A 15,998-nucleotide genomic window follows, 5' to 3' on the forward strand; every position below is an offset into this window, starting at 1 on the left:
GAGATATCTCATTAACTTACTCTATGCATTATTACAATTAACTACTTGCTACACAGTATAAATAAAGACCTGCTGAAGGAAAAGCAGGAAGACTTGCACTCTATCCTGACTCCCTTGTCTTCCTCGCGTCCGCTCCCCTCTCCCCCTTTTGGAATATCTGCTCTCCGACACCTTCCCATCTTAGGGTCCTGCCTGTGCTGCCTCTAGACACCTCAAAAGTTGGAGCTAGTCTCTGACACCCTGGGACCAAGCAATGCTCTTAGTTATTCTGGCATGGATGAGAATTCATTAAAATAGGCACAGATCACGCAAGTAAGTTATCCAATGGCCCAACTAGCAATAATCAAACCAGGAAGGATCGATACCAACATTTTCAGTTACGGTCTTTTTCAGATCTTTGAGTTCAGTACATCTAATGCAACTAGTTCAACAACCCAAGGTTCAAATATATTAAGGGTGTGACCAGTCGCCTACATCATTAGCAAGATTATGTAATAAGTTCTTAGGAACAGGCTCTAAAAATAAATCAGAGACTACCTCTTAGCTATTTTCTATCCGTATAAACTTGGGCATTACTCAACCTCTTTGTACCTCTGTTCACCATCTGCAAGAGGAAGCTCTTACGGCATATGTCCCAGAGTGCACCTTAGAACAAAACATGCTAACTGGGAGTGGTCTGAGGAACCGGTCCTAGCTCTGGTCTCTCTTTCTATCAGTATCACTGAAGCAGCATTGGCTGCTTGCTGTGGCTGTTGTTTTAGGCTAAGCTCCACCCTTGTCTTGAGTCCGTGCTCATTTCAAGTCCCAGGTCGCCTTCATTTGCACTTCTGCCAACCAAATCTAGCTAACCCTTGTAAACAGAGTTCTGGATCCGAAACCAGGGTCACCTTTACTAAGCTCTCTTGGGCTTGTCACCCCGCTTGCTCCTATTTTTACTTTGCTATTTCCACATTACAACTGTCATTGGAGGGGCATGAGCCAGGGTTGATTTCAGCACGGAACTGGATTCTGGAGACCAGGGGCTGGTCCCAGGCCAGCTCAAACCAGCTACCTTTTCTACACGCTGTCACTTTCCTGGGGCTGCTGTCTGACTTGGAAAAGGGAGTTGAGCTCCAACACACGGCAGTGGCATCCACTTTGTAATCTCCCTCAATGGGCCTCAGTGCTTGTTGCTGAGCCCCAGAACAGCCCCTTACCTGTTCTGTCCTTCTTCCTGGGGCCACTCTTCTTTTCCTTTTCAAAAAGAAGGAGGCAAGATTACTGATGCGGACACACCTCATTTTGAGCCAGTCCTGGCTGCTCCCAGTTCTAATTCTATGATCTCAGCTCTCTGCGTTCCTAGAGATGCCACTTCAAACAAAACCTGTGCACATTCCCCAAAGGAATGACTTCTACTCATGTAGAAGTCGGGGTACGTGAAGGACAACGCCCAGCCAGGAGAAGAGGCGCCCACACTCCAGAGCCCTGGGCTGTGGACGCCCTTGTCCTCTCAGCCACTGGGACAGTGGCTGTGTCACCACGATTCCAGCAAACAGCATAGGAAGGGGAGAGAAAAGGATCAAAATGGGAGGGAAGATCACGAGGGACTGTGGTGATGGATCACAGTGATGTGGTGTTGGGAGAGTTCAGGGACTACACCTGAGGGAGAAGTTACGGATTATACAAAATGAACCACCATGTAAGAAAATTAAGAAGTTTAATAAAAAAAAAAAAAAAGTGGACCGAGGCATTTCTCCAATGAAGACACTCAGATGCCAACAGCATGTGCATCATGAGGGTCATGCAAATCAAACCCCACAAAGCACCACCTACCATCAGTGGGAACAGCCCAACTCAATTATGAATGCCACAGATAACCAGTCTGGGGAGGCTCTGGAGAAAAGGGAACCCTCTTTCCACCTTTTTCCTGTTCCATGCATGGAGGCCAGGCTCTGGCAACTTGCTGACTGTCCTCATGCTGAGGCCACATTCTCTGCCTTTACTTTGATAGGTTCCCACAGGAATCTTGCTGCAGACCTGGGTCACCTGGCCTGGCATCCTCAAGGGCCTCTAGAACCCCAACACTTGTGCCTGTCCTTTCAGAGGTCCTGTTTCTCCTGGAGAGCCGCCCTAGTGTGCTTGTGTGTGTGTGTGTGTGGGGGGGTATTCTCCAGAGGCCATGGTAGACCAAGCATCCTTCCAGCTGTCACCACAAAACCTAGGTCCTATGGCCAGCTCCAGCCAGAGGGTGGGGATTTTGCATTTCCAGACCCCTGGTCCTTCTAGGCTTTTCTCTTCTGCAGTTAATAGAAACACACTTGAGACGGGCCTATCTACAAAGGCATTTGAGAGAGAGGACCGGGGGAGGGGCAGAGAATGCTGTGATTTCAGAGAGAGCACTCTACCTTCTGTGCTTTCTTCAGGGAGGCGTAATACTTAGACCACCAGTCAATGACATTTTCTGCAGATTCATCCGCGATGGTCCTCTTCTTCCTTTTGGTAGACCTGCGGGACAATTTCCTGGAATCCTGGCATGTGATGAGGGAAGAATTGTTAGTTGGGTCTCACGCATCTACATTGCCCATGAACAACCAGTCTACCAGGGAAGAGAACACATAGGTACTTTGGGGGCACACCTGGAGGTCTTGGGAGATTTTGTGATTGTAGCTCTCTGTAACACTTCAGTAAATGGAAGTTTAATACTCTCTTCAACCACTCACTCATTTGGTCAACGGGCATGTAATGAGCAGACATGAGAGGCAGTGCCTGGCACTGGGGTATAAGCGGATTTGGCACAATTCCCATATTGGGTACACTTAGAAGCCAATAGAGGAGACAGACATATGACAGTGTGGTAGTGCAAAAGGGCACTGGCTTCTGTTTTATGCACACTGACAAGGCAGCGAAGTGGGAGCCAATATCCCCATTTACAGACGCATCGTGAGTCACTTGTCCATAGTCACACGGTTACCTGGCAGGAGGATTGATCTAGAGCCTCCAAAGCAAACTGGAATGAGCCCTGTAAAGGTGGAGAGGGGTGATGTGCTGACCTGAGCTTTCACATCTTTTGGTGGCTCTGGGAGAGTAGATGAGTCTGGGACATCACCCAGGCCTGCTGGCTGACCCTGAGCGGAGTCCGATACCACATCAGGAGATGTGTCCGGTACCACATCCACATAGATGTCATCTGTGCAGAACTCCTGGGAGGAGCTGGGGCCCCCAGAGGGATCAGAGGCTGGGAGTGAGTCTGAAATGAGACCACATTGGGTTATGCAAGATGGCACATAGAGTGGTCCCAGTGCTAGGGATCGAAAGATCTGGATTCAACTGTGAAAGGGTCCTAACGTCTTTGATGATCACATTGCTTATTTTGTAAGCTAGTAGTAAACATACCTATCTCAATGAGGGATAAATGAGATTATGATTGAAAGTTTCTGGTACATTGTAGCGGATACATGATTATATTTATTACTGATCTTTCAGAGTAACACAGTGATGTAAACCATTATTACCTCTGTGAAAAAGCATAAAATTAAACAGAATCTAGTTGAGTTGTGTTTGCTAGCTAAAAAATAAGCAAAAAAAAAAAAAATGGATCTAAATTGGAAAGATAAGAATAACAACACTAATAGAAAAAATATATAAAATCCTTTGACTAAAGGATGGGAAAGGTTTCCTCAGACAAGCGTCTAAAAGAAAAGGCCATAGCATTTAAAATTTAGATGACGTGAATATCAAAATTAAGAATTTCTACTCAAAAGTGGGGACTCTAGAGAAAGTCAGCAGTCACCAGCCTAGGGGAAAAAAAAAGAGCAACATCTATAATTAACAGAGGTTCATATCTAGAGTACACAAAAGAGAAAATGAAAAAAAAACATGGGCAAAGGGTGTAAGTGGGAATCACAGGAGGGGACATCAAGATGGTGGCAAGCATTTGAGGAGATGGGCAAAAACGGTGGGAATCAGTGAAATCCAAGCAAAAATACTACTCAATACCCAGAAGAATGGTAAAAACCATACATCAAAGGGAGAAGTGGGGGAAACACACCAAAAATCCAGAGCATTGGGCAAACAGAGGAGGAAAATGCGACTCCGTGTAGAAGGAACAGGGTGAGTTGGTGTAGACTGGCTTACACAGCTCTCTGGAGCGCCCCCTGGCAGAATTCAGTGAAATTACATAGTCGGCACTGTGACTTGCAGTCCAGGAGGGCTTCCTACCTGGCTCAACTTGGGTTCCATCCACCTGTGAGGTGACAGCAAGGGGCTCCCTGGATTTATACAAAAACTGCTTCAAGCAGTTGATGGTGTAGGTGCCCACGAGAGTGCTCCTCCCGAAAGCTCTCCAGTCCACCACGCAGATGCTCAGGGGTGGATGCAGAAGTTCATTCTCAGGCAGCTCCTGGGGAGAAGGGCCCAGTCAAGCGGCGGCCTCATCTGGGGAGGGCCTCACGCTGGGTGCCTGCTCACCTGTCTGAAGGTAGGCCTGACGCTGGGTGCTTGCTCGCCTGTCTGGGGGGTAGGACTAAAGCAAGCAGGACACCCATCTGCCTTTCACTCTATCCTTCCAGGCCACCCACGCAGCTTGCCAGCAATCTAGAGTGCAGACCCCCAGAGTCAGGGAAGAATTATGCCAACATGCAGCATGGTTCTAACAAGTCAATCCAGGCACCCACTGCAAAAAGCACACACATACAAGTTCTCAATGGCGGTAGTCTCTTGTCCTCTTATTTTGTCATTATTTACCAGCAACTCTCTCATCTAGGATGTCTATCCAGGCCCAGGATGTAAACAGATGAAAGCTGAGCTTTTGAAAATGTAGCTGTGGGCCTCCCTGATGGCCTAGAGGTTAAATCTCAGTGCTGTCACTGCTACAGCCTGAGTTCGATCCCTGCCAGGAAGCTGTGCCTCATAGCCCAGTAGACCTCTCCTGACTTGGCTGCTGCTGCCGTCAGCAGTGCATTTCAGTAAATCCACCTGTTCTGCTCCCCACTCTCATACTTTTGGCCTACAGCCCAGTTCTTCTATGCAAAAAATAAAATAAGATGTAGCTGGGGAAAGGTCAGCATCCTGCTCCTTTGCTTACCACGGAGGCCCTTGTGGGTTGACGACACCTGGTATAAAAGGTCTGCCAACACCATGCACATTCCTGATTTCTAGTCTTTACTCATTTAATATATCTATCCATTGGATCTGGCGGGCCTGGACAAACAACCTTTTATTCATTGTCAGTTCCAAATCTAGAGCACAAAATGTGTAAGTCTTTAAACACCATGGGAGGAGATTAGGCATGTCCACCCTGCACAGTCTAACAGCCAAGTTTAAGTTACAGTCGGCCCTCTTTATGTACACAGGTTCTGTATACATGAACTCAACATGTATGGGTATATACTGGTGTCTACAGCAATAGCCAAGTCTGGGTGAATCCACGAATGTGGAATCAGCAGATCAAACACCTGCTTAAAAGTGAGCTCACGGAGGGCGTCAAACCTGTGTTTAGGGGTCAACTGTATGGTGGAACACTGAAATGCAAAAAGCACAACACCAAAAAAGGATGACTGATATAAAGCATTAAATCAGCTCTCATGTAAACTACGGACAGGCTGTGTACAAATACACAGTTTAAACCATGAGAGTACTTTTCCTCAAGGCCAGAGCTTCTCACATTTCAGCATACATCAGAACCAGAATTCGCTGAGCCAGAAGTGACTGTGCCATCGCCTTCTGCAGTTTCAGATGCAGTGGTACCAGGCCTGAGAACCTGCATTCCCTCCATGCTCCCACGGATCTTAATGGTGGCTGCACTCCGGAATCACGACCCACCTGCTATGACTTCCTGTCTCGGCTGCACCAGAAACCTTATCCCACTTGAACTCCTGACTTTTCACTAGCTTAGCCTACTCTTAGAGCTGGTGGGTACCTGAACCTCCAGAATGTCTCCCCATGACAGGTTCATGAAGGAGCAGGTCCCCTCTTAGGAAGTAAAGGGAGTGAAAGGCCCGCACCACTTCGAAAGTGTCTGCCTGGACACTGAAGTTGGGGTTGTTCTTGTAGCTCTGGATCACACAGGACTTGACTCCTCGCCCGCCACACTCGATGAGAACCTGAGGGCGATCCACCGATAGGAGCTGCACCTTCTTCATTTCACGGACCCCCCAGAAGAGAACCTGAGGAGAAGACCAGAATCTCACCAAAGCGAGAAGGTGATGCCACCAAGGTGCCCTGGCCCAGGAGTGGCAGTCAGAATGTGGCCTGAGACGTGCAGGTGTTCACTGGGACAGGGCGTGTGGAGGGCTCTGGTGTGCCCAGTACACCTCCGCTCACATCACACACCACTGCCCTCCAGCCCCAAGGGACAGCCCCTTCCTGACCTACCTCCACGCGGTACTTGCTCAGCACCGGCCGAATGTTGGCAGGAACTGGGTAGATGTGGGTGACATCTGGCTCGTCAATGGGAGGGAGCCCCTGCGGCCCAGAGGAAGGGACCTACAGCCCAGAACAGGCAAAGGTTAGGAGGCCAAGGAGAGGCAAGGGGGCTGACAGGCCACAGGGTCACCTTGTCCACAAAGAGTCGCTGCTTTAACAAAAGCAACATTTCTCTCCTAAAATGCCACCAAGATAGTGCATTTTTAACTACTTTAAACCACATTTAACTACTAGATGATAAATGCATTCATTCACAAAAATAGCCAACATACAGCAGGCACTGTAAGCAGCTGTACCAGGTTGTGACTAAATTGCTCTCTAACCTGGCAACACAAAAGAAAAATAAACCTATCTAATGCACACTCTGAAGTTTACTTTCACAGACACACCTGGGCCTGGACCTGAGCTGAGCCTCAGGCTGGCTGGAGGAAGGAGGTGTACCTGGGAAGGGAAGCTCCTGAGAGCTGGCGCTCCAACAGAACGCCCCAGGGATCTGAAGCAAAGCTTGTTCAGACTCTCCACATCCGAGCTGCCCTGTAATTAGCCAATGAACTTCAGTCCTGCCCCAATTTCTTTGCCCTTAGTCCAGTCTTAGCCAAACAACTTAACTCCTTTTTTCTCTACCCTGGTCCCCACATTCTAGATAATCTTACTCACTTTCTTAATTGGGGAGGCAGACTGGAGTCTATATCCGGTCTCCTTGCCAGCTGGCTTACAACAAAACCCTTTCTTTTTTCAAAATTTGGTATCTTCCTAACTGGCTTCTATGTTGATCAGGCATCCAGCCCACTGCTCAGTAACAGAGCCATGAAATTAAAAGGTGAGTTCGCTCTCAACAAGCTCGCAGTATAGAAGAGAGACAAAAGGCCACACAGAGACGGCTCAGACTTGATGAAGGGACACCAGAACCACAGCAGGAGAAACAAGGTCTCTGGTCTCTGATTAGATTCTGAACATGAGACTTGTCAACCCCCCACTATGTGAAACTGTCAAAAGAGACACTTACTTAGTTAAATAGAGAGCACATCTTCACTAGTAAATTGATGAATATTTGTTGGCTGACTGACATTAGTTCCATATGCTTAAAATAACCTAACTGCTCACCAAAATGGCTGGAGGACAAATATATCGCCATTTCTTTTTCACAGACATGCTTTCATTGGAAATGACAGGTTTCATGGAGGCTCAGAAAGCTCAGAAAAAGAGCAGACACAGCAAATGGCAGAAAGAGTTAAGATGGTGAAACTGCAGAAGGAACCCGGCCAGACAGGGGGCTGGGTTACCCACCCCCTGCCACCTGGAGCTGAAGGTGGGGGTGACTGGCCTGCAGAACATCGCCTCACTGACAATAGTAGCTGCCCCTCAAGCTCCAAGCTAAAGCCACCGAACAGCTGGGAGGCAGCAAGGAGGCTGCTTCTGGATGTGGTTATTTCAAAGTAGCAGGCGTTCGCTCCTCTGGGAGCTGCTGAAACGTCAGCCTGGGGAATGCCCTGAAGAAGCTTTCTCAAGTGTCTGAAAGATGCCATCAGGAGTTCAACCTGGACCTGAAGTGTCCCACAACACAGTAGAGGTGGAATGACTGTTCCCAGCTCAGATTCTGCTTTCTCACAGTGGGAAGCAGAGAGCTCTCATGTTGCAGAGGCAAAGGACACCCAGATGCAGGGCTGAGGGCCAGGAAGAAGAACTAGGGTAGAGAACAGAAGGGGTCACGCGTTACTCTGGCCTCAGCCCTGCCCGTCTGACAGACCACAGGTGCTGAGAGGCCCCTCCCCTGTGTCTGTACTGTAGCTTTTTTTCAGTACTGTGGGTAGGCACAGCTCTTGGGTCCATCACTTACTCCCTGTGTGAACCAGAGAAAGTTCTCAGCATCTCTGAGTCTCTGTTCTGCATTTGTCAAGTGAAGATAATGGTATCCGACTCCTGAGTTGTGAAGAATTTCTGAGAGAGCTTCCCAAGCACTGGGCACAATTTCTGGCGGGTGGAGTCCCCTTAGATGTAAACGGGAAATTCACTGACACTTGTGAAACTTCAAAGTTCAACATCAAAATCTTACTCTGATACCTGATGATCTAGGATGGTAAGATACAACTTACACCCCCTCCCCAACTGCCTCAGAAGCAAATTTAAATCTTTTCTTGAGGGATACGAAATCAGCCAAGATGCAAATGCTCTCTCTCTGTATATTTTGTATCAAAGTATTTGGAAATACTGGATGGTGTCTACGATGTGTAAAATATTACTGCTGGTTTCATCTGTGACATGGAGCTGAATCTTATATTCTCTATCCAATCTCAGCCAAGTCAGCCTTTAACAGACACCCAGAATCACTTCTCTTTTCCCCCACGCCTACAGTCTTTGGCCCAACTTTCTAGTTTTCCAGTCGGGATCACCTGAGGAGTCTGGCTTCCCTCTGACCCTTTCAGCATGTATCCAAGCCAGCATCAGGGCTTCAACACCCATCGTATGGTGTGTTCAAATCCTCTGGCCTCCTCATCTCTCAGGGACTAAAGTCCTGATGAGACTCCATATGACCTTTCACTTCTGTTCTCACCTCCTACCTCTCCTCATTGACTCCACTCCCCCGAAACTGGTCTCCTGGAGGGTCCTTGGCCACGCAGAGCACACGGAGGCTTCCAAACCTGCCACTGCTGTTCCCGCTGAGTTGAATGCTCTTACCCAGCTGCCTGGAGAGTCAGTGTCCTTCCCCTGCAGGTCTTGACTTGAATGCCCCTTCCTCAGCGAAGCGTCCCTGGGTGCCCCTTCTCCCAACACACACAGATACACACACACATGCCTGCTTCGTATCTCATATTTCATGACCTTTTTGTTTCAGCGTTTATCACACTTCTGCTCTACTTTCACAGCAATATATATATTACCTCCCTCTCACTAGAATATAAATCATGTGGAAGGAATTTTGTCTGTTGTAGTCACTGATGAATTCTCAGGAATGTGCCTGACACAGAGAGATTCTCCATAACATGTGGTTGATGTCTGAATGAGTGTCAAGTCCTTGTGTGAATGGGACAAGTTTGTGTGAGTGCCTGACTCCCCAAAGACTGAATTTGATAGAAAAAGAGCCAAAGTGCTGTTGAATGGAAGAGGAGAAAAATTTTGAATGAGGGGCGGCTGGGGGTGACCTTCCTAGAGGAGGCTTCTCCTCTTCTAAACTTTGACAATGGACCATTCGTCAAATGGGAGTGGATTAGGGAGACACTTCAGGATGGGGTAAGCATGTGACCGAAGGCAAAGGAGCACATGTAAGCAGCGAGACCAAGGACTCAGACACATCTGGTGTAAACGGGCCATCGCATGCCACAGAACATACTAAAATTGAGGGTGAAATTGAGGACAAATTTTGGAAGTGCTTACGTGCCAAGCAATGGACATTTGACATTCTTTTATGGACTGGACTTTCTTTTCACTAGAGGTGAAGTTATACAAACAAAAATATGAATTTTATAGGCAAAAACATTTGGGAAATATTGGATTTCTGAACGTAACTTTCAAAAGTTGATTCCCAGACACTTCCAAGATCTGCCATGGTAATGACATTTCAAATCCCCAAGAAGAGTGAAAGATGAGTTTCTCAGACGCTGTTCACTGTGTTTGAAAGGAGGGATGTGTAAAAAATAGACTTTGAGAAAGGTTCCTGAAGGAAAGATGCAGGAAGCTGATGTTGTGGTTTCTGAAGAGGAGACAGGTGTGGCTGACTGTGTTCCAGAAGGAAAATGGAGGACACGTGAGAAAGGGCTCAGGATGCACGGGACTCTGGTGATGGCACATGGGGGGATTGGTGGTGGGGAGTCCATGGGGACTATACCCAAGATGAAAAAGTGTGCATTGTACAAAGTGAAGAAGGATGTAAAAAAATATGTAAAATAAAATAATTTTTTAAAAGGCCAATCTTGACGTGCAACAGTCTGTGGGGAAGATGGGAAAGGTTGAGGAACATTAATGGACGTGAGTGAGCTATAGGCACAGACACAGAGTGAAGGGCGCTGAGCCTGAAGATTCAAGCGGCTGGGGGCAGGGACTGCGAAGGCCATGTGTGTGGGGGGGCAGCGAGTGGAACGGCAGGTAATGCACTCAGAGTGGGGCAAGGCGCCAGGTACTAAATCCATGTGCACAGAAGCTACCTAGTCTTGGAGACAGAGGGGCCAAAGTCACCCACCCACAGAGAGAGCTGAGAGCAGCTGGTGACAAAGGAAGTCATTTGCCAGCTCTGTCTTCTCAGCATGTACAAGATCCACATGCTCAGACAATCGTGCTGATGATCAAATTACTTCTTGAACAAGTCATCAAATGAGAAAGAAGCTCTGATGGAACCTAATGAATTGTATCTCTTCGGCTGCTTACCTCTGACAGTGCTCCCCATTAACTCCGCTGTTGGGAAGCAGCAAGGCCCCAGTGGCAAGCCCAGCTCAGAGCAGAGGGAGGGAGGATGAGAGACTGGGGAGTGGGGGTAGGTGCCCTGACCCAGGGGGCCCTCCGAGGGACAGGAGGGGTAGTCAGCTCCCCACTGCCAAACTGGGGGTTCAGATTCAGCCCCCGGGAAGCGTATTAGGAAAAGAGCAGCAGATTGACGCAACTCCTTTTCCTGAGCCTCAGCTTAGTGACATGTAGGTGGGGCCATCATGGTAGATCGAGTTTTCCCATCACGTCCCCCAGCTGTACCATGATCCAGTCAACCTTTTCATGAGCTGAACTTTTGTTTTTTGAAAGGAAATTTCATGCTTCTAAATAAAACAAGCACCATTTGCCACAAATGGAAGGCAGCTTTGAAATGAAAACCAAATAATGAGATTACAATATGTCTATGAAGCATGTCTCCAGCTTTCTTTTCATTATATTTAGAGATACCAGTCGGTGTTACAAGAAGCAGACTTTGGGGTTCTCCTATAGGGAACATGAACATTTTTTTTTTCCCTAAAGGCACTGAACCTGAAGCCTGTGCTCTTTCTTTAAAAAGAAGGTTGCTAGTTTAGAGATGTGTTATAGACAAATGAGCATCAAATGAGGCTTTCTTCTAGAAGTAACTAGAAGGGCCCCAAAAGGGAAGTCTCCATTTGTGATAGTGTACTAGGAGCAAGAGGCTAAGTGGGATTAAGGCAGACAGAGAAAGGCCAATACTATACGGCCTTAGGGTATGTGAAACAAACAGACACAGACACAGACACACAGTCACAGGACACACACAGACACACATACACACTCATAGGACACAGACACACACACAGACACAGGACACACACTCATGAGACACAGACACTCACAGGACACAGCACACACACACACACAGACACACACAGACAACTCATAGAAACAGAGCACGTTGATGGGTTACCAGGGTAGGGAACTAGAGAAAATGGGAGTTGTTGGTTAAAGGGCACAAGCTTCCAATCATAAGATGAATAATTTCTGGAGGTCTAATGCTTAGCATGCTGACTATAGCTAAGTACTGTATCAACCACCTGACAGTTGCTGAGAGAGTAATAGTGCATATGTCCAATCATCTCATTTGTACAACGTTATCCATCCCTAGAGGCCGTGGCAGGAGGAGGGGAGAAGCAAAATTCCTTTCCTAGCACTTCAACGTTGAGTGTTCGACTTGGTTTTGATCTAAAACCACTGGCTGACAGCCTGGCTTCCCCAGGCCTGCTAGAGGAAAGACCGAGCCAACTGGCTTGGAGGGTTACTTTCAGTTTCAAGAGTCCAAGCTTCCCTGTAACTCACCTCTACCTGGCAAGACTGGTTCCATGAATCTTATTTCACTTATCACCCTAGAACCCTAAAACCAAAGATTTATAAGGCAAAGTTTTTTCTTGTCCTCTCCTTTTACCCCCTGGAGTAACCACTATGGCGTTGGAGCCATGGCTGAATTCCGGCTGCCCTGCCCCTTTAAGAGCGCCCAGTTTCACACCCTGACAGAGAGCTTGCTCTGCTCTGAAGCAGCTACTCCATCCTTCAGAAGTTCTTCCTGAAGTGGAGCAAAAGCCAAATAACAATCACAGTCTTGCACACTGGCTGTGGAAGCATTGCTGGCCAACGCAGCCTGGGGCTTGAATTTACAGCAGTGGGGCTGTGGGAACAGCTGGTGTGCCCTGAGTTCTCGAGTGCCCCCCCCCAGGTTCCCAGAAGCAGGCACCTCCAGACGGGATGTCAGGAAGGCCCCTGGTGCAGCACTGACGTGCTCTGGTTAGTCTGTACTCACTGGGCAGACTAGACAGACATCACTTCTGGGTCACATACCTGCAGCAGCTCAAACACAGCGAGGAGTTCCCCTCCAGAGAGGCTTCCACAAAAGATGGGGTGATAGGACAGTTGGGGGGGCTCATAGTCCTTGTGAGCTAGCTTCACAACGGGAGCAGCCACCGTGGCCCCCAGGTATTCTGGCTTCCCCTAAGGGAGAAAAGAAATTTTGTTTGGGACTGTCACCTGCCTTGTCAGGATCTGCTTTGGGGCGGTTTTGTACATAACCTTCACAGGACTGTCAGCTTCTGCGTCTCCCTTTAGCAATGTCTCTGTTCTGCCAGGCCCTTCTTGTCCCTTCCAGTGCGTGGGACCAGGAGACCCATCAGGGGTCTTAGGACAAGGCTCTCCTCAGAGGTTTCTCTTCCCTCAGTATACTGAGCTCAGTGAACACAGTTACAGTTGTCCCTGAGGGTGGACTTGAAGGAGAAGAGGAGAAATAAGGTGGCACCAAACACTCCAACAGGTCCCCAGAGCCAGGCACCACGGTGCCGGGACATGAGTTCTGGAGCCAGCCAGACCTGGAATCAAGCTCCCAAGTCAGCTACTTTCTAGACCCATGGCCGAGGGCCAGTTACTCAACCCTTTGGGTCTCATGCCTAAATGAGGTAAAGAGTCCTGCCCATAGCGCCATGAGGACCAACATAATGGTGCATGCACCTGGCACAGTGACAGCAGACAGCAGACTCTGACGAGGGTGATGGGATGACGGTTCAGGAGAAGCCGCCTTCCTTTCCTGGCTAGCAGCTAGCATAAGAAGGTCTGTGTGTGCATGGACAGTGCCATCTCCTGTCTCTCCCCACACCTGGCTAGGAGGTTGGGTCCACGTTCCCCCAGGAGCAACTTGGGTTGGAACAATCACTCTGCTGTGCTATTTACCTCAGGAGCTGCTGGATTGGAAGCCCCAGAGGGCAGGGCTGCCAGGTCTACTCTCTGCTGTGCCCCCAGCTTCATCACATGTCCAGGGAGGGAGAAACTGGTGGACAAATGGCCTCCACATCCAAGGACTGTGCCCAAGTCCTCTTCTGCCTGAGGGTGGGCTTAGGAGCCGCGCCACATCATTGCTTTGAACTCACAGAGCAGCGGTTGTATTTCTGGCTGCACAAGGGAGCTTGCTGAGGTAGCAACAGCACCCAGTTCAGACACTCTTGAGAAAAAAACACACAAAGCTGCCTGCCAGCTCACTGCCGGGTTAACTGTTCCTGAGATGGGTGTTAATAGGCATCTGGGCAAGAAATGAATGATCTGCCATGGAATTATTTTGCCCGTGATCATAGCTGGGAATAACTAATTAAAATGAGCCCTGGAAACCAAAGAATAAAAATAAAACCAGGCAAGCAATGTGCTAAATATAAACTCATTTCTTACAGCACCTGCAGACCCTAATAAAGGCACATGTCCCTGGGCAATGAAAGAACGTTCTGGATGGGACACTCGGGCCTGGAGGAATCAGAAGCTAATGATCCATCACCACCACGGGCATGGGCCAGATGTAGCTGCTGCCAGGGGTGTAAACAGGCTCGTTTGCATGTCTACGGGAGTCTGTAAGACGGACGTGCAACACATCCCTGTTTTCTTTTTCTCCTACACTTTCTGTCCTATTCTTCTTTTCTCCTACTTATGACCCACATAGCATCTGTCCTGTAGACGTGACAACGGAAGCTTGCTTTTCTATGAAGGGCTTGACTTGGGCTGGCGACTGCAAACACAGTCCCAGGGTGGAGATCTTGAAAGCAAAGGACAGCAGAGGAAAATCCGTCTAGTCTGGCAGGTGTAGCGAGAGCTTGCAAAGATGCTTGTTTGCGTTAGTGGCTGTCAAATACAAAATACTCAGGACCGCAAACATATTGTTAGTACTTATCTTGTGGACATCTCTACAGAAAATTTATACTACAGGGGCAACCAAAGAACTCCTTTTTGTTAATATATTCAACATAGCTAGCCCAACTTAGAGCTGAGGGAAGAGCATGCAGGGAAAGTGACTAGACGCTGACACACACGTCTCGAGGACCATGGGCCATGTCAATCCCCCACTTGGAAGACAGACTGCACCCCAAAGACTAAGTTCAAGTTCTGTAGCTAGTGAGCTGTGATGTTGAACAAGGCATCTGACCTTTCTGGGTCTGTGTCTTGCTGCGGAGGCAGTAGGAAGAGCCCCGAACTCTCCAGGGTCCCTGCTCACCTTCTACGTTTCTCCCATCCTAATTTCCTCCTGACCTTGGATCAAGGTCAGAACTGCCTCGATGCTCTCAGAGTCAAGGAAGCATTCAAGGCTTCTGGAAACAACTGCTGTCCTTATGTAATTCTATTTCTGCAATTTCCCAAAGAAGGAGATGTCAAAGGAAAGAAACTAACCTTTGCCTTCGAGACTTCTTAATTTAAAAGAGAGAACTTGTCTTAATAATAAAAACAAGACCTTTTAGTAGGCTTTTAAATCTGTTTCACTGGCACCCTGGGAAGGGAGAAACACTCTTGGTTCACTTTAATATATGGAAGAGGCTGGGGCTGGGGGCGACTGTGGGGAGGTCTAGACACACATCCTTTAGAAGTGTGTGCTGGCTGAAGCTGTGTGAGCCAGACCCCCTCTTACTTGCCACCTAAAGGGAAACCCAAGTGGAAAATGCTTTAGGAAAGCAAAGGCCTGTTGCCAGTGTGGGAACGGCTGCCCCCAGGCACATCTGCTCTCCTGAGCAGGCCCAGGCTGGCCTGTCCTGCAGACCCACGGAGGCAGGGCTAGCACGCGCACTCACCACGGCATCGCTGTCGTATAGCTCCACCACCACCGACGGTGGGGACTCGGCCAGCTCCTTCTGGTCCCCGTGCAGGACCACGTCGTTGAACAGCAGCATCTGGTTCCAGGTGGGGGAAAGCGTCTGGGGGATGACCTGGAAAGTGGGGCCAAAGAAAAGCAAAAGACCCCTTGATACGTACTGAGTTCAGAGAACACATCTTCGTCACCTTTGCTCACTCTCTCAACATTTGGGTGACGGCACGAGCGGATGTATTAAGGCTCTAAGCACTGGAGGCCAAGGGCTGCGCAGAGTCCCTGGCACAGGTGTGAGCCTCTACCATGATTAGCAGATATTTTCGACTCAGTCCTCAGAGTGTGGTGGTAACACAGGCTACCCTGCTGCCGACTCCAAAGTCCAAGTAAAACTGTCAGCGTTTTGCATCAAAAGCTGCTTCTTGCTGCAGCATTAAATCATTTGCACTGTGGTCATCAGAGAATGTTTCTGTTGCTCACATTTACATGAGCCTTAAAAATATCATGCGTTCTAACTAGTACAACCACTATGGAAAACTGTTTGGAGGTTCCTCAAACTGCTAAACATGGAGCTTCCCTA

General features: G+C 48.4%; 1 protein-coding gene across 1 annotated transcript in view; it reads right to left on the reverse strand.

The window, feature by feature from the left end:
• FER1L6 (fer-1-like family member 6) overlaps positions 1-15,998 on the reverse strand; it is a 78,025-nt gene that overhangs the window by 20,701 nt on the left and 41,326 nt on the right. The window contains exons 21-28 of the mRNA XM_012722905.1: positions 15,405-15,539; positions 12,655-12,804; positions 6,352-6,462; positions 5,982-6,143; positions 4,191-4,378; positions 3,030-3,234; positions 2,385-2,507; positions 1,197-1,233 (exon numbers count right to left, since the gene is read on the reverse strand). Of these exons, the coding sequence (XP_012578359.1) occupies positions 1,197-1,233; positions 2,385-2,507; positions 3,030-3,234; positions 4,191-4,378; positions 5,982-6,143; positions 6,352-6,462; positions 12,655-12,804; positions 15,405-15,539 (1,111 nt within the window). The remainder of the gene's footprint in view (positions 1-1,196; positions 1,234-2,384; positions 2,508-3,029; positions 3,235-4,190; positions 4,379-5,981; positions 6,144-6,351; positions 6,463-12,654; positions 12,805-15,404; positions 15,540-15,998) is intronic.

This window comes from Condylura cristata, unplaced genomic scaffold (assembly GCF_000260355.1).
Source record: "Condylura cristata isolate star-nosed mole 26May11 unplaced genomic scaffold, ConCri1.0 scaffold00009, whole genome shotgun sequence".
NCBI classification, from domain to species: Eukaryota; Metazoa; Chordata; class Mammalia; order Eulipotyphla; family Talpidae; genus Condylura; species Condylura cristata.